Source organism: Anarhichas minor, unplaced genomic scaffold (assembly GCF_050575085.1).
Source record: "Anarhichas minor isolate MPS153535 unplaced genomic scaffold, ASM5057508v1 ptg000009l, whole genome shotgun sequence".
In the NCBI taxonomy this organism is placed as follows: Eukaryota; Metazoa; Chordata; class Actinopteri; order Perciformes; family Anarhichadidae; genus Anarhichas; species Anarhichas minor.
Genome location: NW_027466455.1, coordinates 2,776,212 through 2,801,211, shown reverse-complemented (window position 1 = coordinate 2,801,211; position 25,000 = coordinate 2,776,212). Strand labels below are relative to the sequence as shown.

Here is a 25,000-nt window from a genome sequence, read left to right as displayed (position 1 = left end):
AAGACGTGTGGGATACTATTCTGGTTTTAGGAGCGTTGTTTGAACATGTATACAATGTATTCAGGATATGTGTCACAATGAGGTTTTTTTCCCCACAATTTGCGATACACTGTCCTTCCAGACAGAGACTGAGTCCTGGTCTGGCTCTGGGGTCCCAGCAGTGATGAATGCCTCAGCTGCTGCAGATGCTCCGAGCGATTGACAAGAAGGGACCAATTACAGCCTCCCAGGCTCCGCCAGAACACGCCACCTCCACATCTCTATGGTTACAATAATGACCTCTCAGGGGCTGATGGGAGATGTTGGGAAGCTATGATATGGCTTCAGAGAGTTTTAAAGTGAAACACACATCCAGTACATATAAATTATGGTTTCATACAGTGTGAAGACCTAATTTTCTAGTTTTGCTGATCCGCACATTTGTTCTGTGAGTCATCGTGGAGATGGATGGCCTTCGGACCCATGGTGGCCTTTCACACTGTGTCCATTGATTTCCAGCAAACAGACACACTGACTGAAAAAGGTTAGTATTGATCTTGATACCTTAACAGTTTACTTTCTTAGAGGTGCAATGGGCAACTTCCTTGGATGTGTTTTATGTATTATTTGGTTAGAAAAAGTTGCCGCTGCCAGACAAGAGACAACCGCACAGCTACAATGCATCTCTTTTCCTTGTATTTGAGCTATCTGCAAGGGGAATTCATTTCATGGGTGTGAGACCCATGACACCCAATTAGTGTCTAAAGCACTTCAGTTTTGTTTCTTTCTGTCATGGAAAAGTAGACTCATTCGAGTCTACTTTGTGGACTCAAAACAAATCCTGTGTTTCATCCTTGCCTGTAATTGGCTGGCAGGCAAAGTGACAGTGTTTCAGTGTTCCTCCATGTCTAGCAATACTGGGACATTATCTATATCCATCATCAGGAGAAGTTTGATCATGGCAACGGGCCGTGAACGCACCGAGCCTGGTCTCATCTCTAAACAATGATCAGCTCCCTTTTGCCAATCCCCCAGCGAACTCAACGCCGACCATTAACTTTCATTAAATGCTCTATTAACAACCACTGCCTCCCTTTCGAGGCCCCACTCTCTTCACTCTGTTGCTTGTGTTGCCTCGCCCTCATGCTGGCTCTAATTGACGAAGATTGAATGATTGAACACACACACACACACACACACACACTCACACACATGCTGTGGGCTGTGCAAATGAATGGCGGTGTGTGTTTTTAGGCAGGGCTGGGACAATGGCAGCCAGCAGGAAGATGCAGGGATTGTGTGATTGCTAATTACAGAGGCACTTTCGATCGGCAAAGAAGACGCCACAACAAGACGAGCGGCTCAGAGAATAAATGTTGACACTGCTTGCGAGTTAATTGCCGATGCTAAATCATAAGTTGTATAATTACGTTGTGTCTCTGTGTTGTGGTTGCGTGTATGCAAAACCAAATGGTATAGCACGAGATGTTTTGAATTCCTCACGGGATAAAGATTGACGGCAACTAAAACTGTAATTATTTGGTACTGTCGTGACACGTGTTCACTAACAGGTGCGTGCTGGCTCTCTCTCTGTTCTATGGTAACCACAGCTGGTGTAATGCATTGTCACTCTCTCTTTCACTGTCGGCAGCGAAGTGAGGGAGAGAAATCTGTAAGCAGAGTGACTGGCAACAATGAGTGAAAATGTAACATTTAACACGTACAGTGATGCCAAATTGACACGTATCACTCATCAATATTCAAATTATTTGCTTTCTCATGATGAAGAGTGTTTAGGCGGTAGTACATTGAGCGAGCTGGCACAGCTACTGTATGTTCTATGACAACAAGAGAGAAATGAATTGAGTTCTAACTCGTTATTGATCAGAAACCAGCTCATTATTGACCCAATACTTTCAAAGCAATTATTACTGTGCCCGCCTGACAACTGTTCATAAGCAATAATGAGACATCAACATGTGCTGAGCGTTTACAGTTTGATTCACAATAGGTTATTATTGAGTGTATCAATGGAGAATCATTTCTGATTCACTAGAGCATGTCATTTCCATACACGCACATCTAAAACACAGCTCCAGTTAATCATTTAATAATCCTTATTACTCAGTGTGCAAAGTCACTTTGTTATGTAAAACAAATGGTTTGGAAAAACACAAAGTGGACACCTACACCTCATCCATATATGTTCGTATAATAGGACATCTTGTCATGCATTGTCTCTTAACTACGGAAGCCCTTAGAGGCAAAAGAGAAAGACAAAATATTTCACCAGAAAACAGGTGGGAAAAACGTTTTGGGATGTGAAAAACAAATATAAAATATAAGTGTTTGTTGTATGTCATTTTAACCACAAGAGGCTGGAGTGCACCACTAGCCTATGCACTGTACATAATAGGACTAAAAGCATTCACGTTTTCTTCTAGATGAGTTTTAATTAACACAACTTGCGAACACACAATATTTGCAGGTTGTATTCAGCATACATGGATTTTTTTCCTCCCACTTGCCTCTCAGGGTTTCCGTATTTAAATGATTGCATCATGATTGTCTTTTCAAAAGGAATCCAATCGACTGCAGAAGAGTTGAAATTCAGTTTTGTAGGGTTTCAGCGCCAGAATGTAACCGGTGTAGAGTGTAGTTCAGTGTAAATTATATTAATACCATTACCAGAGATCACATTACAGGCTTTGTTCATATAGTAATCAGGAACAGCATTATTATTGGATTTGTCCTTCCCACCAGTCCAGTGCTATGTCTAAGCAGCTGCACATGCAGTTATTAAACCCCCTGATGGCCTGCTTTACATATCAAATGTCTCCTAGCTGCTCTATAATCATTCACCGTATAGTACAGCTGCGACTTACCCATATTTCCCCTACATACATGTTCAGGAAGATTCCTGAATTCATCACTTCTAAATCCAAAACTGAGAACAAAGCGTGCAACAGTTTGCCACCATGACATCGTTTCATTGACCCCAATGCCATCAGTCAGCGTGTAGGGCCTTGAGAGGGCTCTGAATATGTGCCGGTGCTTGCTGGTGACACTTTTCTGAAAGATTGCGTAGTGACAGAGACAGGCATCATTTCACACTTTCATGCTTTCATTCTCCCACGATGAAATGTCACTCCGTATCGAGTGTCCTTTCGCTTTGCCTTGGCGGCGTGCTCTCCCTTCCACTGCACTTGAGTTTTTCTCACTTTGCTCTGCCACTGTCTTTTAGTCTCCAGCTTCCTCACATGTATGTACAGTGGGTACGGAAAGTATTCAGACCCCTTTACATTTTTCACTCTTTGTTTCATTGCAGCCATTTGCTAAAATCAAAAAAGTTCATTTTATTTCTCATTAATGTACACTCAGCACCCCATCTTGACAGAAAAAAACAGAAATGTAGAAATTTTTGCAAATTTATTAAAAAAGAAAAACTGAAATATCACATGGTCATAAGTATTCAGACCCTTTGCTCAGTATTGAGTAGAAGCACCCTTTTGAGCTAGTACAGCCATGAGTCTTCTTGGGAATGATGCAACAAGTTTTTCACACCTGGATTTGGGGATCCTCTGCCATTCTTCCTTGCAGATCCTCTCCAGTTCCATCAGGTTGGATGGTGAACGTTGGTGGACAGCCATTTTCAGGTCTCTCCAGAGATGCTCAATTGGGTTTAGGTCAGGGCTCTGGCTGGGCCAGTCAAGAATGGTCACAGAGTTGTTCCGAAGCCACTCCTTTGTTATTTTAGCTGTGTGCTTAGGGTCATTGTCTTGTTGGAAGGTGAACCGTCGGCCCAGTCTGAGGTCCAGAGCACTCTGGAAGAGGTTTTCTTCCAGGATATCTCTGTGCTTGGCCGTATTCATCTTTCCTTCAATTGCAACCAGTCGTCCTGTCCCTGCAGCTGAAAAACACCCCCATAGCATGATGCTGCCACCACCATGTTTCACTGTTGGGATTGTATTGGGCAGGTGATGAGCAGTGCCTGGTTGTCTCCACACATACTGCTTAGAATTAACGCCAAAAAGTTCAATCTTGGTCTCATCAGACCAGAGAATCTTATTTCTCATAGTCTGGGAGTCCTTCATGTGTTTTTTGGCAAACTCTATGCGGGCTTTCATATGTCTTGCACTGAGGAGAGGCTTCCGTCGGGCCACTCTGCCATAAAGCCCCGACTGGTGGAGGGCTGCAGTGATAGTTGACTTTGTGGAACTTTCTCCCATCTCCCTACTGCATCTCTGGAGCTCAGCCACAGTGATCTTTGGGTTCTTCTTTACCTCTCTCACCAAGGCTCTTCTTCCACGATTGCTCAGTTTGGCTGGACGGCCAGGTCTAGGAAGAGTTCTGGTCATCCCAAACTTCTTCCATTTAAGGATTATGGAGGCCACTGTGCTCTTAGGAACCTTGAGTGCTGCAGAAATTCTTTTGTAACCTTGGCCAGATCTGTGCCTTGCCACAATTCTGTCTCTGAGCTCTTTAAATAGTGAAGTGATGTTATCTTGCTTGTTTTCTAATCCTTTGTTTGTGTCCCCTCTCTATGAAGCTGTTTGATTCTGTGCTTTCAAAGTACTGACAATTAGACCACACACACTTTATAGCCAGCTGTATTTTATTTCCTTCGACCTCATGATTCTCATTTGCTCTGACATGCACTGTGAGCTGTAAGGTCTTATATAGACAGGTGTGTGCCTTTCCTAATCAAGTCCAATCAGTTTAATTAAATACAGCTGGACTCCAATGGAGTAGAACCATCTCAAGGAGGATCAGAAGAAATGGACAGCATGTGAGTTAAATATGAGTGTCACAGCAAAGGGTCTGAATACTTATGACCATGTGATATTTCAGTTTTTCTTTTTTAATAAATTTGCAAAAATGTCTACATTTCTGTTTTTTTCTGTCAAGATGGGGTGCTGAGTGTACATTAATGAGAAATAAAATGAACTTTTTTGATTTTAGCAAATGGCTGCAATGAAACAAAGAGTGAACAATTTAAAGGGGTCTGAATACTTTCCGTACCCACTGTACATCTCCCTGCCCTTTCCTTTTCCACCCTCGCTCTCGGCGCTCACAATATCCTCACCTTGTCTTTCCTTCACCTCCCCCTCCTACCCCCCCTCTCTCTTTGCTGGACTCCATTCTACCCTGGTCTGGTTTTAATGATGGCGGAAGTTGAATGTGCACAGACTGCACTTTTGACTTGGTGAATCCGTCGGATGACACTTTCTGGTCCGCCGAAGCTGAGTCAGTATCTGACAGTGGGCTCACAGCTGTGAAGATACTACATCTAAATCGCTTTGGTCTAATCTAAATGATTGTCTGACTCAGCTGTGAGTCAGACAGTGTACCCATAGACTGCAGTAAAATCCACAGTGTTCCAGCAGTTGTTCTATTAATCACTGTCCAACTCCTTCCTGTCGATGGTGCTTCAAAAAGAGCTCTCCTGAGATCAATTTTAGGTGGATTTTCCCTTTGATTGAGCAAATAAAAAGACATGTCGGTCTTTAGTTATCGAAAGATTTCAACCACTAATTAATTTCTCAATCTTTCTAAGAAGATGAAGAAGGGGATCTGTGCATGTGGAAAATAAACACAGGGGGCATTATTACTGGTTTGGCCTCTGCCAGGTGAGTGCGGCCAATGAGGCCCAAAGGATTTACGACCGATGAGGGACAAAAACAGTCCCACGCGACTAGCAAAGACTGAATGCGGTAAATTGACTTTTATGATTCGTTTGTGTAATTCTGAAATCAAATAACAGTAAGAGGAGGGGCAGGGGGGATGTTAGAGCCTTTCTTCTGTTCAATCCAAGTCAATTTCCAACATTTGTGACTTTCATTGATTTCTCTATCTTTTATCTAGTACCATTTTTTTCCCCTCACAAACCACATTTAGTACATTAACAGGACAGTTTGTAGTGTCTGTCTGTACTAATTATCTGTTTTCTTCCTCGTCTATTCACCTAACAGAAACAAATAGACCATCCACATTTTACCTAGCAGTTATTAAAAACCAGGATTCTTCCTTTGGCCCGTCTGGAGAGAGATTATGAATACATCATTACAGGGTGGAGGCTTTAACTGCCATCTTCTTTCCTGGTCTTTTGTTTGCATGGAGAAACATTGCATGACGTCTATGTCTATTGTTTGTTTGCCTTTCCACATATTCAGATTATGACATGTTTTGTACTGTTTTATCACATTCTTGTTATGAGTTTTATAAACAGCTAGTCACACATACAATTCAGTAAACGTAATGTATCAATATAACTGTGTTTTAAATATGATAAACTGAACACATAGCGTACTAATAATAATATACATAGTAATGAAGACTGCAACTAAAAGTCCTTTGTGTTATTGATTATTTTTTCGATGAGCTGATTGTGAGTTTTACTTGATAATAGATTTATTCATGCGATTAATTTACCATTAAAATTGAGGTTGTTGTTAATTTGTGGGCAATCGACCATTTTTTAAAATTCTGCACTAATTAACATTATGCTGCAATTTATTTCAGTTTTATATATTTTCCTTTTGTTGAAACTGAACATGGTGGAGCTATTTGAGAGTTTGTAGCAGAGAGCATTGAGCATAAACTGTACACGCATGCCACCGTGTGCAGACACAGCCACACAAATGCATTCTGACCAAAGAAACGCTGACTCTATCTCAGCTCCACCTCCCCAGCTGGCTTTCTGATGAAAGGGAGAGATGAAGAGGTAGAAGGGAGAGGGGAGGGTGGGAAAATGGCCAAAGCTCTGAGTAATGCCAAAGTGCATTGCAATGTAAGACAGGTCAGTGGGAGAAAACACACTGCTCTATTGCAGCACTCAAGCTACCTAGCCCATCATTTATTGAAAGAGCACTGACACTGAGCAGAAAAATAGAGGGGATAGAAAAGAACATAGGAGGGAAATGAAAAAAAAAGGAAACAATGAGTCTGGCAGGCAAGGTGAGGCTTTAAAGTACTGTGTGAAGGACCAATAGGTTTAGGCTGATTTATATCTAGCTTAACTCGGCCTTTGCTGTTGGTATATAGACTTATAAACAACGTTCAAGTGTCCACACAACAAGTGACTAAGAGGTGGCTTATGAAAAATACATTAACTAAATCAGCCGGCGGCTTTGAAAAGCATATATATATTTTTTTTTAAATCAGCAGAATGACACAGTTTAACACAGCCAGAAGCAGTTAAAACAGACATTGTCAGATTTTTTAATTTATGGTGGCCTTTGAACATCTCATGTATGACTAATGCTTGTGTCAGGAAAGTCAACCAAATCAGTGTTTCAAAAAGTGTGACATTTCATCAAAATCACTTTATTCTACATGGCTCATTTAAAATGGGTCCAAAAATAAACCGTTTACACAAATCCTGTACAAAGCATTAAGTCCAGCTCTCCTCAGCGCAACTTGGAAGCCATGACTGTAGCATGTGGAACCATTGGCTTTTTTCTAATATTGGTAAAACGAGTTGGGACTAAAATCTTGGACATACAGATTCCATTTTTCTCCACAATTTTGGCAAAATAAAAGGAAAGCAACTTGCATTTAGTTTCTTTCTTTTGGGCATTATAGCTGTTATTCATTGATGAGTTCTGTCTTCTAGCTATAGTTGCGTCTCTAGAAGTGCAATACTTTTACATCGCATTGAAAAACAATGTGTCAAAAATAACAACCCAACAACCCATCATAACTCTTTGGGGATCAAAGGGTGAAAACATTTGTTTAACTGGTAGTGATGGGGGTAAAACAACTGGCTGTAACATGTGTATACATTTTCTGCTAATGACGATTAAACACTTATTGATTCATGTTTGAGAACAGCTGTTGTAGACTGAAAACGGTGATTGTGGCAGCATCACCAACTGCGCTGCTGAAGTAGATTGTGATAAATGAATGATGCCATGCGTTTGAACTGTTCATCTCTCCCAGACTTCCTTCTCTGTCTCCACCCTCCGATGCAGGGGTGCCATGCGAGAGCCTGAAGAAATTGCTCGAGACACTTATACTCTGACGTGAGATACAAATCCAGTTATGCTGCGTGTGATTTGTTTAGTTGTTATTATGCAAATAGTTTCAGGCGCAGCATCTTTATCATATTGCCTCTTCCCTCTCTAAGGTTCACAAACCTACACCTGGTGCAAACTAAACTCAAGCAGTGTTAAAGAGGGAATTGATTAAAGTACGCATGTTGTACACGCAGGTACGGGCGTGAGTACTTAAACTGGCATTTCTCACTTCTCTTCCCAACAACATCCGATTTCAGCCAAAACCTCACATCCACATCCACTCCACTGATCGTACCGCCCACATTTTGAGCTAACAAGTCTCAAGGGAACACTAGTATCTCCCTGTATAAACACAACATAACGAAAGTAAACATTTTCTGCCATCTCAATATGTTTGCAACTATTTTTAGAAAGTACAGGGGACTAAATTACACTGGCCAAAATTGGAAGTATCATATCCAAAATATTAAAGATGCAAAGATGGTTTTCTTTTCTTTGTCAGATTTGTATTGTGTTTGTGCATAAACCACGGGGGATAAAACACACACACTATCTTGGCTGAAAAGACACATTCTAGCTAAATGCAAGGAGCGTAGGCGGTATACAAGCACACCTCTTTAAGTCTTCATCTCTGGGTCATCAAAGGCTATACAACTGCTGAAAGTGAAGGTAGCTGATGAAAACATATCTTGTTGGCCAAAAAAGTCTGTCTTTGTATTGAAGACAGCGACCTTCATGGATTTTTTTTTCCACTGAATTCAATACAGAGGCTTCATGGACCCAGCACCTTATGGCCATTAGAGAAGCTGAAGGTTGGACACATCCACAATGGTTGCAGCTGTGGTGGTTTCTGCTTGGTTTATACATTAGGCTGCTTAATATGACCTTGAATCATTTTAACACTGAAAGCCTCTAAAGCTACACCTGTAGACTCTCCTTTAGGTCAAGAAGATGTATGAACAAAGATATGTAATCGGTGCCCTTCAGCAAAGCAGTCGCAGGATCTTACCTCCATTACCTTACAACTATTTCCTGTGCCGTTTCCAGGCTGAAGTAGTAATACATGGGCTTTTAATTCTTAGTGCTGGACAATGTATTTCGTCCGTATGATCACACTCCACCTTGTCCTTTACTTGATAGAACTGCACTGTCGCTCCAGAGATGAAAACTTTAAAGGCATTATGTAGGAGGGCGGTAATAAGAAGCAAAATAGAGAGGAGGAGAAGAGAGATGTATTCTTCTTACATAATGGAGTAGAGTATGGCATTGTGGTAATTATATTTCCTCTCACACACAATTCAATGGAAGGACAGGAAAACCCTCAGGATGCAATAATGCACGTGTATCGTCGCAGGATGAATAGATTATGTTGAAGCGAGTCAGTGTTGCCCGTACAATAGCAAGGTCGAATGCTATGACTGCAGACTATAATACAGTACATTATTGTAGAAAATGTATTAAATCATACAGTGCTGCATCAGAGTTTAAAGAGGTTAAATACATTTCCTTTTATTGGAAACTGTAGGCACAATCCCCCTTTTTACCGAATACACAACATGCTACCTTGTCCTTCAGCGAGACACTGGATCTCCAGCCGCTCTGGGGTGGCTGTTACTGTTGCACATATTGATCCTCTTTTAAAGTAGAGTAGCATAAGACAAATCCCCGTTGTAGAGTGGGGTAGCAAGGGGAATCTATCTATGTAGTAATACATTAACACTGCCATTCAATTACATTTAGAGCACCCCCAAAATAAGGCAAAGTAGGTTGAAGCTGCTGATGGATACCAGCAGGGTGTACAAGGTATCCAGAAAGACCGTGGCAAGAGAGAAGAACTACTGAAGTCAGTGGATGGATGGACAGACGGATAGATGGTTGGAAGGATAGGCTGCTGGATGGATGTATGGATTGAAAGATGACGGGTTGATGGATGGATGGATGATGGATGGATAGATAGAAAGACAGATGGAAGGACAAGTTGATGGGTGGGACGATGGATGGATGGGTTGGTGGATGATTGATGCACAGACGGATAGATGGATGGAAGGAGGGGTTCCTGGGTGGATGGATGGATGGATTGGTGGATGACGGGTGGATGGATGGATGGATGGAAGGATGGATGGATAGATATAAAGACAGATGGAAGGACACGTTGATGGGTGGGACGATGGATGGATGGGTTGGTGGATGATTGATGCACAGACGGATAGATGGATGGAAGGATGGGTTCCTGGGTGGATGGATGGATGGGTGGATGACGGGTGGATGGATGGATGGATGGATGGATGATATAAAGACAGATGGAAGGACACGTTGATGGGTGGGACGATGGATGGATGGGTTGGTGGATGATTGATGCACAGACGGATAGATGGATGGAAGGACGGGGTGCTGGGTGGATGGATGGATGGATAGAAAGATGGCGGGTTGATGGATGGATGGATGTGTGGATGGATGGATGGATGGGTTGGTGGATGGATGGATATAGCAGAAATAGCAGCATGATTTACCAACACTACATGCTGCTTTGTTCAAGAAATTGTAAAATATATCATATTCTGGTCTTTCACATTAGTGTGATTAAATTAATTTAAGATAGAAATCCAGAAAGCATTCGGCTTTATGTGAATTGGTTTCCCCTTGGACGGCCTGTACTGACAATTTTGTGACCTCCATGGAGAGTGCACACGAATAGACGAGCTCGGATAACTAGTTTAGCTCGGCTTTATTAACCAGAAAGATGAAGAGAGAAATGATTTGGGGTGATCAAACAGCTCATCTTAATCTCACCGCTGGCAAGAGCAGAGCTTGTTAAAAAGTGTGCACCTGTTTGTCTTTCTCTCCGCCTCTCTCTCCCTTGCCAAACCTCTCCTCCATAGTATGTTTCAATTTGTTCTGCCTTTAGTTGAAAAATGGAACATATTCAATGCCACCTCTTTACAGTTCTTCGCAAGTGTGCCTCATTAGGAAGCATCTTCAAAAGGAAGGGACAGGCACTGTCCAAATTATTCCTCCTCTCTGCGTTTCCTCAACCTGAAAAAACAACTCTTCACTAGATCTATGCTACTGTTGTAGTTATTCCTCCTTTACTCAACTTCTGCCTCACAGGGAAAATGTAAAATGCTAAATTCAACAGCACTACAACACCAGCTGCTAAAACATGCAGTGTTTTGTTCCGTTAGCTCGCTTGATAATCTATAGCTGAGATTTTAAGAATTTGCATGTTACATTTGAGATGTAGAAGAGTCACTGCAATCAAATATAAATAATTCTTCCCAAAATGTGTGCAAATTTGTAATGCCATTATGAGTTGTGCACAGTACAGTTTTGGTGTTGCTATGTTAATAGTGCAACAATGACTGAAGGCCTTTACACACCGGGGGGAGTTTCTTTTTTCTTCCTACGATTAATTCGTAAAGTCAATATTTTTTTTCAAACTGTGTTTTTTGCCATGAGTACTTTTTGAATAGAGGGGCATGAATATTACTTTTTTTCTGAGCTTTCACATCGCCAATTAAGGCATCGACCAATGACATTGTGTGGAACGGATATATAATAAAACACTGTAGTGTACAACACAGAAGTTCCATAGTTTGAACCGATATGGCAAACGTTATTACTCCTTTCAACCTTGACAAAGGCAGCGCAGACTAGATCCATTCACTCTGCTCTTACCTTTCACAATAAAAGCCCATAGATATATATGCGATACACACTCGGACGGCCAACCGGATGCTGTTATGGGTCAATAGGATCCTCGTAGTTGGTCCTATGCCCGTGAAAATCTATTCAGACTTTTTATTGAAAAACTGCTGCAACATACAGCAGTGCAATCAATTGATAAAATATGTTCGAGGATACCGCGAAGGACACATGTACTTAATGGCTTGTTGTAGTCAGAGGACATTCACTAATTAACATGAGGTGTCTTTGGTTTAAGGTGCCATGTGCAGCACTTATGAATAACGATCAATCTATCATCATTACATCCATTGTGATACCTTGGCATGATGAGCATAAACAAACAAAGACGACCAGGTTGTGTTCACCCAGAGTTGATGAAGACGTATCATGTAAAGCCCTAATGCTTCCTGTCACAAAGAGCATGCTGCTCATTGTTCCTGCTTCCTTCCCTAGAGGAGGCTGCTTGTCTTCTGGGTGATAACACTGAAGCCTCGAAGCGAACATGGTAATTACTTATGCATCCCGGCAAGCATAGAGCAACAGTTGAGTTGAAACATTTCACACCACAAATGTGAAATAATGAAAGCAATACCTCATCAGGCCCATGTGGCAAAATATCAGAAAGCTCTACTGAAACAGGCAAAGTAGCCCTTCACCAATATGGAGCACAACAGGCTGTTTGACCCGTTCCTGCAGAGATGGCAATGAGATGAAGGAAATCCCTCCTTAGCTTTTGAATTTATTCAGTGATAATTTACTACGTCTTTATTGGATCAAAGTGGCGCCCGGGGTGGGGTATTGTTAACTGATAAGTCATACTGTATAAAAAAAATAGAAAAAATAAATGAAAACTGCAGCTTAGATTCTAACAAAGATTTTATTTGCTTCCTCTGATGATGTATGCATTGACTGGAGACCAGTGTCGCTCACCACTCTATAACAGACATAATATCATGCTGAATATGACTAAATATGAACATAGGAAATTCTATGAATGGAATCGATCGATTTTTAAAGAAATGCAAACTATATGAATTTGCAGATGCCAATTTGCTTATTCTGAGCTTAAGAAACGCTGTTTTACAAGGTATTTTCATTTGGTCTTCAGCAATTGGAGTAGAAGACGCTCCACTCTTACCGCCCTGTGAGTAACAGAGCGTCCAAAGAAATCTGTCCTGACCGACGTGAGAACAAGTTGACCCAAACAAGCAGTCCTAGTTTGATAATGATGCACTATGCTAGTGATACCTGTGTATGGAGTAGAGAACACCATCTCCCTCCACCCCATCTTCAACACAACACTGAACAAGTCAGCTACGACTAGGCTGCACTCACATGTGCTGGTCGTGTGTGTCATACTTCCACATTCAAACTAACAAGCACAAATTCCAAAAAAACCTAAACAGTTGTATCATATTTAGCCTGTGATTTAAGATAATTGTCTTTTCTTTGTAGTATCACGTTTCGCCATCCTGTGGCCCCTAATAGTATGAGAGGTTACAGACGATGCATGGATGGATGTTTTACCATCATATCAAATCGCATATCAAATGGTCTCTGACATATTTGATAGGACCTTTTGTAAACTGCGTGGCACTGTAGAAATCAACAAGGCTATTTCATGGCAATAACTTGCCGTGTTCTGCAGGTTGTCATCAGTATGACAAAGCCGTATCTTCTGGATGGTGTATGTTCAACATGTCTTCTTCTGAGGCTGGCATTCACTACACATAATTAAATCCACTCAGCGCTATCCTCAGGGACTGTGTGTGTGTGTGTGTGTGTGTGTGTGTGTGTGTGTTTTGTTCCCTCACCATACTTTAGCTGACAAAGAGGGATGCCTTGAAGATTTTTTTTGCCTGTCCAAAAACAAAGAGAGGGAAGGCAGAGAGCACAAAACCCATTTTCCCCATTTTCTCTGGGCAATTACACAGATAACGCTTGAAAAATTGGGTTATTTTTGCCTTGAAATGCAGGCAGAACTGGTATTAAAACAGAGCAAAGAGATTGTAAGAAATGGCTAATTGTTGCCATTCCTTCTGTGTTTGATTTACAAAGCTTTGTGTGTGACTGCTTAACACTCGGCACAGTGTACAGAGCACACTCTGCTCATGTTAAATAGAACATATGTTCATGCATTAGTCAAGAGTCTTTCTTCCCTTACACACGTTTTGGTCTGGTACTTATGGCACTACAGTGTCTGAGCTGTGTATTATATTTTTGCAGAGGGATGGTCACAGCACCACAGAGAAAAGTTTGAATGTCCAATCAGACGAGGGAATTGAGGATAAAGACATCGTCTCCCCGCTAAAGTCCTCTGAAGCAAGATTCAAACTATTATCCCCTGTAGGCAAGAGTTGTTCAGGTAAAGAAATGGAACCCTGAAAATGAAGAACTTTCTACACTGTGGTTCACAGATTAATAACACAGAGAGAGAGTTGATTGGGCAAAACGACCTTCTGTTTCATTCGTGAGACGAATCATTCAATAGTTTGTCTGTACTATTGAATATGCAAATGTTCCCATTGTCGCTGCATGCCTCTGTGGCGGACAGCTGAGGGATCTTGCTTGGTCGGTGGTGTTTTATAAGGAGGAGGTAGAATCGTCTATTAATCACTTAAGCTGAGTGAGGGAATGCTAATGCACTGCTTGTCCCAATAATGGGAAAGCAGATTATGTTTACATCTTGTAAAGTATAGTGACAGCGGGGGGGGGGGGGGGGGGGGGGGCGTTGTCATGAAGGACTTGGGCTTGATTAGAAAGGACACAGTTCAACATGTGTGCAGACGGGGATGATGTGGGATAATGGAATTGGGTAAGACGCAGGGATAGTTCAGATTTTTTAAAGTGGGGTTGTATGAGGTACTTAAGGAGTACCAGCACAGGAGCAAAGCAATGCACTGCTGTGGGCGGGGGCAGCAAGGTAAAGCGGTGGAATTATTCTAAATATAACGTACACTTAAAGCATTATTGATTTTTTTGGGTGTCAAAAATACATTTTGCTGCTGCCCCCGTCCACAGCAGTACAATACTTTGCTCCACTCCTATCTGTTCCTCCAGACAGGGGGTGTGCCGGCCTGACTATGGATAAGTACCTCATACAACAACGCTTCAAATATCCAAACTACCCCTTTAAATACCTCACTGACTGCTTCAGGGTTGATTGACGGCATTGTTTGCCACAACCTAGACAGCAGCGACCAATCAAAAAGAAAACCCTCCTCATTACAGACATCAATTGCTGCATGTTCTGTAAGAGAGTAGATATGCAGCAAAGAGTGCATGGATGCACAGGAGACTAGTTGTATCTGCTTATCACACAATGTGTAACAAATACATATTGCACTGCAGCTATATGTATTTAAAAACCGTGAAAGCAAGCATTCATTATATCTAGTCATTACTGATTCATCTATTGACATGTCACAAGTAATGTGATGATCACAGTATATTCCTCCACCAAAGCATATGTGACAAAAATATGATCTTTATTTGCATTTCACCATGCCATTCTGTGAGACCAGGCTGCTAATTACATGTCTCGCCGCTAGAACCACTGTATTTCATTCTACACTCTTCATTCCCTGTGTCTCCAGCTTATGAAAGCTGTTCTGTGTTCAGTACCCTTGTCTGTAACCCAGTGTAAGGACACTGGCATAGTGCCACTCTTTAATAAACCCCCTGCCCCCTTCTTGCGATTATCCGTTTTAATTTCACTATGCATACCCCAAAAGAAAAAGTCTGTCAAGAAATCACATCTTCCCAAAAAAAAAACTTGCGGCGCCTTTTCATCTTTTGACTCCTCACATCCTTCAGTGGCCCCAGGGGCTCACCCTGACTTCTTACGTGTCTTACATAACAACCCGCCGTAGCCTCAAGAGGCTACTCTGGAACATGACAGAAACAAATCTAAGTGAATCATCCAGAGCTAATCTTAACATTACTACAGACAGACACGTCCACATTGTCCAAGATCAACATCCTTTCTTCCAGATATCTCTTTCACTTTCTTTTTGACTTTCTACTTGAATCCTATTGCTGTCACTCTTCCGCTCCACAGGCAGCCACTCTCAAGTATCCAAATAACACATCAGAAAACCAGACTGCTGAGGTTTGAAGCAAACAATTACCTGAGCTTCCAGTCCCAGCCTCCGAGCAGACCACACACACCCATTCACATTCGAGTGGCTCGCGGCCATGGCTATTATTTCAAGATGATTCATGACGGAGGGAGTCAAAGAAGTAAAGGTGTCTCCATCAAAAGATAGTCATCATACTGCGGCTAAAAGTCAAGCGTACCCAATGTGACGGTGAAAGCAAGTGAAAGCCAAAAAAGAGCACAGAGGGATAAAGTGATAAGCTGTTATTGTTTCTGGTGTGATCCTTTTATTTTTCACCTTGGTCTGTGATGTTGGATTTAGGTCATATTGGTACAACAATTGGTAAAGGAAATTGCTCTTATATTGCCCTGTTCCTGTAAAGTCAACCATCTGCTAACAGAAGGGGGGGGGGGGTGTCATCTTTCAAGGTGAAGAGGATAGGCTAGCCCAGACGTCGCCAGGCTTTTGTTAGGTTTTATTTCACTCCCTGTCCACTGTTGTTTGGCAAGCTCATTTACTTTTGGCAGCATAATTCAGTTCTCTCTGTTTATCCTCGGCCCTTGAACTGAAATGTCCAATGTTTTAGGAACAACTAAATCCCCAAAAACACAAACTAAACAGTGCATGTGTTCTAGTGAGCACAGGCAAAGCCATTGCTCACTGGTACCACTACACAAAGTAGGAATTCCTCAGATAATACAAAAACAATGGATGTAAAGTGGACCTATTCTAAAAGTGATCCTGAAAGTGGGCCTGAGTTAGATGGATTTGAGCTGGCATTAGTTCGTGGCCTCATTCCAACAGCACTTAAGGGACAGACCAAGGACGACACTGGAATAGTTCTTTTCTGTCAGTGGTAATGTTTTCTGAGAAGAATGAATCACAGAGCTGGACAGCCTGCTGTTACCTTTGAGGTCCAGGTTGCGGGCTCCATTGGAGTGCTGTGTAACGGTGCGCGAGTCGATCTTGAGCGTATGCACATTGTTGGCGTACCGGGACACCACCACGTTGTGCCATTGGTTGTCATTGAGTGGCTTGTCTGAGTTGCCCTTCATCAGCGACGGCCCGTTGCCAAGATCAAAGACGTAGTGGACGTATCTGTGAGGACATAAATCAGAGTTTGTGTCATTAGGGTTGGGTGATCATTTCAACTTTCAATCAATATAAGTTACATGAATAACCATCTATAAAAGAGAGGAAAATATTCTGCTTCAATCCATATTTGTTGGCGTTTGGTCTTTAAAAGAATCCCGCTTACACCTGTATTAACAGGGGCTGTGTAGCAGCAATCTAACAACACCATGAATTGCATTCATACAACCATAATAACTCACACTTTTTAGGGAGATATCATGATAACATGATATCAGACATTCAAAGTTTCATTCAAAAACCTCAATCAAAGCTTTGACTGTAAAGAAATGACAGCTGATAGAGCCTTCTCCATGACGTTAGCTGCTCTACTGGAGCGCAGAGACTCGTCACTGTTGCCGATTATCAGGGCTCAGCAGGCAGACACACCACTTCACCGGAAACATCTCTAAATGCACCGCAGGGCGCAGATTCTAGAGATTATTTTTATATTATCTTAGTTATGGCGTCTTAATGACATTAATTCAATATTGGTGTCAGAAAAAAACAATATTTGATCATCCCTTGAATCGTCGATACATTGAATCTACTACTACTACATCATCGTCTTTATTACAAATCAAATTGCAATAATTCTTTTGAAGGATGAAAATTAAAATGATTTTTGGAAGTGGGGAAAATCAACAGCACCAGTTAGAATGCAAACTGTATTTCTCATGTTTTCTTTCAACAGCACTCAACCTCCAATTGATGAACTGGAATTATTTTCTCTATTTAAGAATAAATTGTTGAAATAAATAATAGTACCAGTGTTTGTGGCTGTACATGAGGCCTGGGGTTTACTATTTGCTTACTCACTGGTTTCACGTGTAAATACAGAAACCTGTTTTTGTCTAAAAGCTCCTGTTTACCCAGAGGCAGATGCGGTGGCACAGTTCCCCCCTTCACACAAATATGGCTGTCTTTTGTCTTTTGTGTTAAGGCTATTGTAGTGGTTTCATTCAAGGTATGTGTTCTTTTTTCTACCCCCATTCCAGTTCCTTTATGTAGCCTCTTGTCTCTGTGTGGCAGAGGCAGCTCAGGCCTTTGTGTTGTAACAGTGCTGACTACAGAGCACAAGAGGAAGAGAGATACAAACGCAACAGCCTCTTTTAGATACTCTAATTATGAACAGCTTTTAGGGTGATACAATTCATTTGTATCACCCTTGGTTTGTGCTACCTTCTAGATTGGCCAAATACTTTGCCTGTGAGGGAATGGCATTTTGCTCATAATCCTGCATCAACAGTCATCAGTAGATTGACAACAGTTAGTTTAAAATGCAATAGTTAATGGGATGAGTAGTCCCTTCACTCTTAAAAAATGATGTACACAGTCTTGTACCTTTAGGGCTTTTCTTTATTTTATTTGTCCTTATCCAAATGTTTATGGTAACGATTCATCTCGTAGTTGGTTGGCTTGGTTCCACGCTCTTTATAGAAGGATTTTCTAAAATGTCAATGGAGTGAATTAATGGGAATACCACTTACAGGACCGAAGCCGTTCATAAAGTGGGTGGTCACTGTTGAGGGAAGTTGAGCTCTATTTGTTGTGTAGGCAAAGGAGTTTTGGGACAAAAAATAACTAAAACATGCAATTATACTCTTGTAGTGAAATCACATTGGACTCACCCTTTCACCAGTTCCACAACGATAAAGTCACTCCCGTCTCCAGAGTTGAAGAGCATCAGGCCGTCAGGCGTGGTGGTTTTAAACTGAAAGAAGAGGTGCATGGAGGCGTAAGCTTGCAAAGTGGCCAACGCCAAGTAGCTGCCTTTCGTTCGAAACGTCACCGGATCTGCAATGATGTGGCGCATGCCAAAGCGGGCGTTCAGCTCGCAGTAGGAGATGTCGCCATTCTTGCACTGGTCTAGATAGGGCAGCCCGTTGAAGGTCAGGCCCTGGAGATGGCCAATGAAGTTGGAGGGCACCACAGATATGAAGCGCCGCTCGGTCATGATGCCTGTTTCGATGTTGTGGAACTCGAGCCGTGTGTGGGCACCAGTCATGTGGCCTGATATGGAGGGGAAAAACACAAACACACAGCATCAACAAATATAGGAACACATTCAATTAAGGCAGCATAAGGTATAAGGTATTTTAAGGATAATGTCACATTTTAGGACTGTAAAAGTAGTATAACCATTCTAATTTGAATTTGACTAACCTGCTGTGAAGCAAATTATATATGCATACCATTGCAGAAAATCTCTCTGCATGCCACCGTTTACATTGTGTTTACTGGGACATGGTGAGTGATGGGCTTGGCAAGTTGCTGATTAAAATGCCTTCCGCACTGAAGCCTGGCCAGCAAGGCAAGGACTCCCTGGGTGCTTCCTCTTTCTTCCTCCTCATGAACCAGTTTGTGAACCAGTCAGGACTTCGAAGGGTCATTCCTTGCTTCTGGCCTCAGCGTGCCCACTCCCTTCCCTTCATCTAGCTCGCACCTTTTTTCTCACCTCATGCTTTGCCCTGCCATCCTTTTGCCCGGGGCCACAATACTGCGAGTCCCCGTGACTCCACCTCGTCTCTTGACCTTTCATCCTTCTCTTGCTATTTTCTCAGAAGTTGGCAGAACCTGTACCTCAGTGCTTTGCACACTCATCGGTGTTTGCTTAAAAAACATCTTGCTCTTTCACTTCTCTTTGGTGCCAAGTACAAATACATAATCCTCATCTGTATTGGTTTGCTGGGGATGCAACTATCCATTTCCAGCCTTTTAAATGAGACATAGTAATCTCCGAAATATTTTTATATATATATATATATTTTTTTTTTTTGGCTGTGTTACCACTTTCCCTAAATATGAGTTTAATAATAAATTAAACCATATGCCACCTCCAGGTCTGACTCATTATCATTATAATTAGATATCTGCCACTTTTAAATGAGTTGTTGACTTTCTGTGGGTGGATGGGCTACTGTGGAGTAATGCACGTGGATCTGTGATTTAATTACCACACTCACTGTGGTCTCATTCGCTGCATCTCACCCTAAATGACTCGCTCTGTGTGGCGAACACAACTAACCTTCCACTGTGATGTTATCCACAGACAGCTGCAGGCTCTTGCCTCTTCGCACCACCTTCACCGTGTGCCACTCATTGTCGTTCAGATTCTGCCCTGCGAACAGCGTCTCAGGTCCTTTGCCTGTAGTGGGGGGGGGGGGGGGGGGAAACCAAATCACAAACAGCACAGCGGGAATGCTGCGTGTGCCTACTCATGCACCCACGCACACACACAACGTTCACACACAGTAGGTGACAGTGCTGGTGGAGAAAACCTGCGTGTTTGCGAAACACATTCACACTATGGATCCTCCCTGTACACTGGAGAATGAAAGGAATCAAATATACGGCCCGACAGACAGTAAAAACGAATGTCTTCTCAAAAGCTCATAGAGTTGCCGCAGAATGTCATCAAAGGCAGTGGGACGAATAAGTCATCACCAGTTGAGGAAAGAGGAAGATTCGAACAGACAGCTAACGGCGGCTAGAGGTGCTGCACTACAAACATCACATGACGTTGTGTTTCACGTCTCAGTTTAGCACGTAGACGACTCTCCTGATGGGGGACGCAGGACATTATTTAACCCTCTTGCAGTTATTTTGCCTCCACCACTGAAGGGGACAGTTTGATGCAAAGGCATTTGGGCTGACAGAAGTGCTTGTTAGAGCCATATTTACATAATCGTCTTTTCAAAGTGGGAAACGGGCTATTTCTATCCTGCCAATGACGGAGCCTTATTATATCAACATTAGAACAAATTGTCAGCGTTGGAGATTTTCATTAAAACAGCTGCCATGAATCCCTCATTCAATGCACCACGACGAGTTGACGTGATTCATGGCTAACATCAATGTGGCGGCTGGTGCTGGTTAATAGCGGAGTCAAAGTCCGTTTAAGGGTTCAATAATAGACGTATATAAGTGGTATAGGATGTGACACCAAAAGAGGAAAATTGTCCCTCATATGGATGCGGGAGCTGAAATGAAGGCCTGCCAGTTGTGGGCGTGCACGGTGTCATGGCACCAAGGTAAAGGTAATCAGTGATGAGGGGGAAGGAGGAGGATTCTGCAAGCAACAACATACTGAGAGGAGACCTTCACCTCATTGGCAGAAGGGCAGACTGAAATAACAGAAAGCCGGAGGACACTAGTCACTTCCATAAAGCTCCCATCTGTACTGGGCGCGCTTTTAGGCAACTCTGGAGTGGAGCAAGGGCCATTGTGGCTGGTGAATAAAGAAATGTGACGTACAAAGATATTGTTTTTCTTACACCATTGGCACTGATGATTTGTTTATACAGATCTAATATTAGCAATCAGACTCTACTTCTGGGACAGTGGCTCTTGTCTGACTGGTTGGCTGTCTGAAACCTGTGTGTATCATACAAGGTGCTTGACTGGACGATGTAGTGCAGCCTGGCGAGATATGATTGCCTCCTTCCCAGTTGTGTGGGACATTATGTAGTCTAGATGAAAAGAAAGTCCCATCAATTGATGGAAAGAACACACACATGGCCCGCTCGAGAATTGTTGTCCCATTTACTCGTTACTTTTTTTATTATATTGTTTTTTTCATGGTCTTCTTGTCTTCAGCCACATGAAATTGGAGAGAGAGACTTTTGATCACACCGTGTTTGAAGTAAATATAGAGGAAAAAAGGCTGCTATATCGCTGCAAAGAGTGCACTGGGTGGATGGAAGTTGCCGGCAGAGAAGTTAAAGCTCATACAAAGATGGATAGGATGAAAGAGGGGGGGGGGACATATGAAAACGGATGAAGAGGGAACAAAATAACTGAGAAACAAAGTGCATCAGGGCAGCAGCAGCGCCGGCTGGCTGATGTAAGATGGTTTAATGTTAGAAGAGTCTAGTGCAGCACAAATGAATGGGAATGGCTAGCCTCTAGAATAGGGTTGTTATAATTCTTATTTGGCTCGGCTGCAACAGGCCGCAGGGGAGTAAGAGCCACTGCTGCACACATTGCAGGAGCCATTTGGTCATAACACCACTAACAACAGGGGGCAAAGTGTATATATAGGCTGTTCTGGACTGGGCTAGCCGAGCAACAAAAGTCTAAGGGGCAGAAGGTGGTACAAGTTAAGTCAGGGACCTGTTGGGCTGTAGGGGGAAAGTGCAACACACAGTAACACTTGTGGGATGCAAGTCCTTAGGTTGGTTGAGAGGGTTAAAGGTTGTTGAACAACTTGCTGAGATCCCAAGTATGACAAGTATTACACCTTTAACTTACAGAATGTGGCTTAACAGCCAGACCATAATTCCACTGGTGTTACACCAGGTCAATGATGAACCTCAAAACCACATATTGATGACGCACCTGGCGTTGGCTTGATGTGGTGTATTACTGCCCAGGTAGCACTGAAAACAAGAAGGCTGAGAGCTGGCAGCCCATGAGCTGCTGAGCCTTTAATTCAGCCACTGGCAGAGAGAAGTACTCGATGCTAGAACAACAAAGAGGGACGCAGGGCTCGTTAATAAATGTGCTGTTGATTATTATAATGCAATTTATTCTCATCCTGCCACTTGTGCCGTCTCACTTTGTCTTAGAGATCAGCAGGGGAAAAGGTTGCGATCACACAAACAGGAGCTGCCTCTCTCTCTTCATTTATTCTGTTGCCGTGCCCTCTCAGGCCATCACTTTGCCCTGGACTTTCTAAATGTGGCACATGGGAGCTGGAGAGGTGTGGGTTATTTTCATTGACTGTGTCGGCACACCATAAATGAGAGGTGTGATGTTTGCGGGCTGTTGCATTATTACCAGCAGTCACCCATCACCCATCGCTGTGTTCTGGCTGTAAACAAACTTGATTGATGCAATTGGATCAATGGAACACGAGCTGTCAGCCAATCGGCTGCAGGCTGTTGCCATCGGTCTGTGTTCAGGCTGTGCGGCTGATGTTGCAGCAGTGAGTACTCAAATGCAGTTACATGATCACTACGTCGAAACCGTAATCAAAACAACTTCAGAGAGTAAAGCGGCTCATCCGTCAACGATGACAGCATTCCGATCACGACAATCAGGAAGTGAGAGATGAGGAATGTCTCTCTGACTGCGTAGAGATGGCAGAGAAATCAAGATGTCTCTCAGACCACTGATGAAGGAGTGTGCCCTCTCAGAAGCCCGGGGTGCTTGAAATAGAAATAGCATCTGACAAACAGAATATGTTTCCAAGTAAAAACAATACGATGAGGCAAGTTTCATTTTGTTTGTGCCTCATTCTGCATGAAACCAGGTCATGCCCGACTGGCGATGGCCTCACAGCAAACCCAGCGAGCTTTCCCGACATGGTTGGTAAGCTAACGAGCACGCCGCAGTCTGTTGCTGGCCAGAGGGCTTGAAGCCGGCCAAAGAGCAGCGATCACAGCTAAGGCCAACGTGGTGGCCAAAGCAACAGGGCCGCAGCATTAAAAGAGCCAAGGGCAGTTCCTGGTCAGTCAGCTGCTGGTTCAGCAGTAGCCGACAACAGAACCGGCCATGAGGCATGCAGTCATACATGGGGTGAGAGGCATTGTCAGGATGACTCTAGCATATGTAGATAGACTGTTTGAGATTTTAGGGGTCAGGGGCAACAGCCGGGCGTGTCAGCAAGTCAACGCTCGCTAGGAGGGATTGAATGTGATGACTGAGCTAACGAGACAGTATAAACCCCAATCAACTCAGTCACACTGGTGCCCAGGCTGAGCTGCAGCGTTGTAGTACTCGAGGTCGATCTTGATCTCGAATCCACTTTTTGAAGGTCGACGTCTCGTCTCAGAATCAACCACATTTTTCCCGGTTTTGTCTTCGTCTCAGACAATGAGGGCTTTTGTTTTAAGACCGGTCAATACCACATCTGGTGTGTCATTCGGTGATGAACATTATTATTATATTATTAAACTGCCTGTGCATTGTCTGATTGATCATTACTGTGAATGCTCATAGAAAACAACAATGTTTTCTGTGGGTGTTTTTAAGGGAATGTTGATCTTTCAGATTTCAAATTGAAGTGTGCCTCTGGTTTGCATGTCCCACATTTGATCTGGTGTGTCATTCGGTGATGAACTTGCACTGATGTGGTCTTGGTCCTGATTTGCTCTTGCACTGATCTGGTCTTGGTCTGGACTTGGTCTCAACGACTCAGATGCTTGGTCTTGTGTCGGCGTCGATACATTCTGGTCTTGGTCATGACTTTGTCTCGGTTTAGGTAGTCTTGACTACAGCACTGTTGAGAAAAACAGTGATGTTGAAATGCCATGCTTCGCTACGTTGACGTTGATTAAAACATAACTGTAGCGTTAGAAAGTCTCTGAACAGCCTTCACCAAACTAAAGAAATGTAACATTGAACAGAATCCTGTATCATAGAACAATGATGTGCCCCAAATATGCCAGACTCAACTGAGCAGGGGAACCAAAGCAACTATGTCAGTCGAGTTCCATAACAGTAGATCTCCCTCAACTACAGCATCGTATCCTCTCTGACGAGGCTCGACAGAGCCTGCCATCCTCAAGTATGGGATACAGGAACGAATGCCAGATCAAGCTCTGTGGTTCCCTGGAAGAGAACATTATTATGTGTAACTAGCACTCGTGACCTTTGAGGTCACGAGCTTCCGCGAAGCCACGCACACTCATGCATACACACTTGCAAGCGTACAATAGAGGAAAGAAAATATAACGGTGGACTGCAGTCTAATTAAAATGGTTCCACACGATAGTGTTTTTATTCTCGGCTCAGCAGCCCCACTCGGAGGAAAGAGGGAGTGTTAAAAGAGAGGAGACTGAGGAGAGATAGCTGACAACGTGGAGCTGAGGGTGTATACCAGCTGATTGAAATGGATTTTTAATGCAGAACTGCAGAGGAGGATAAAAATCCAACCAGAGAGACCAAATGATGACCAAGGGGAATTGTAATGCCTGGCTTCTTTGTGAATTCACATGGAAAAAAAAGATGTCTCCATAAAATCCCCGCTAAGCAAGACAGACAGATGTTTTAATTAAGGTGGGGATATGTGCAGATGCAGTATCAGTGTAAAACTTATTTATGTTAATGATTAGCATTTTACTACCAGGTGATGGACCTCAG

General features: G+C 42.8%; 1 protein-coding gene across 36 annotated transcripts in view; it reads right to left on the bottom strand.

Moving 5' to 3' along the window:
• nrxn2b (neurexin 2b) overlaps positions 1-25,000 on the bottom strand; it is a 528,601-nt gene that overhangs the window by 275,301 nt on the left and 228,300 nt on the right. For 35 of the 36 annotated variants that reach the window (XM_076087049.1, XM_076087035.1, XM_076087034.1 and 32 more), the window contains 3 exons: positions 19,941-20,060; positions 18,544-18,925; positions 16,689-16,879 (listed from right to left, as the gene is read on the bottom strand). In XM_076087049.1, coding sequence (XP_075943164.1) covers positions 16,689-16,879; positions 18,544-18,925; positions 19,941-20,060 — 693 coding nt within the window. The remainder of the gene's footprint in view (positions 1-16,688; positions 16,880-18,543; positions 18,926-19,940; positions 20,061-25,000) is intronic. The other variant, XM_076087058.1, reaches the window with a different exon arrangement.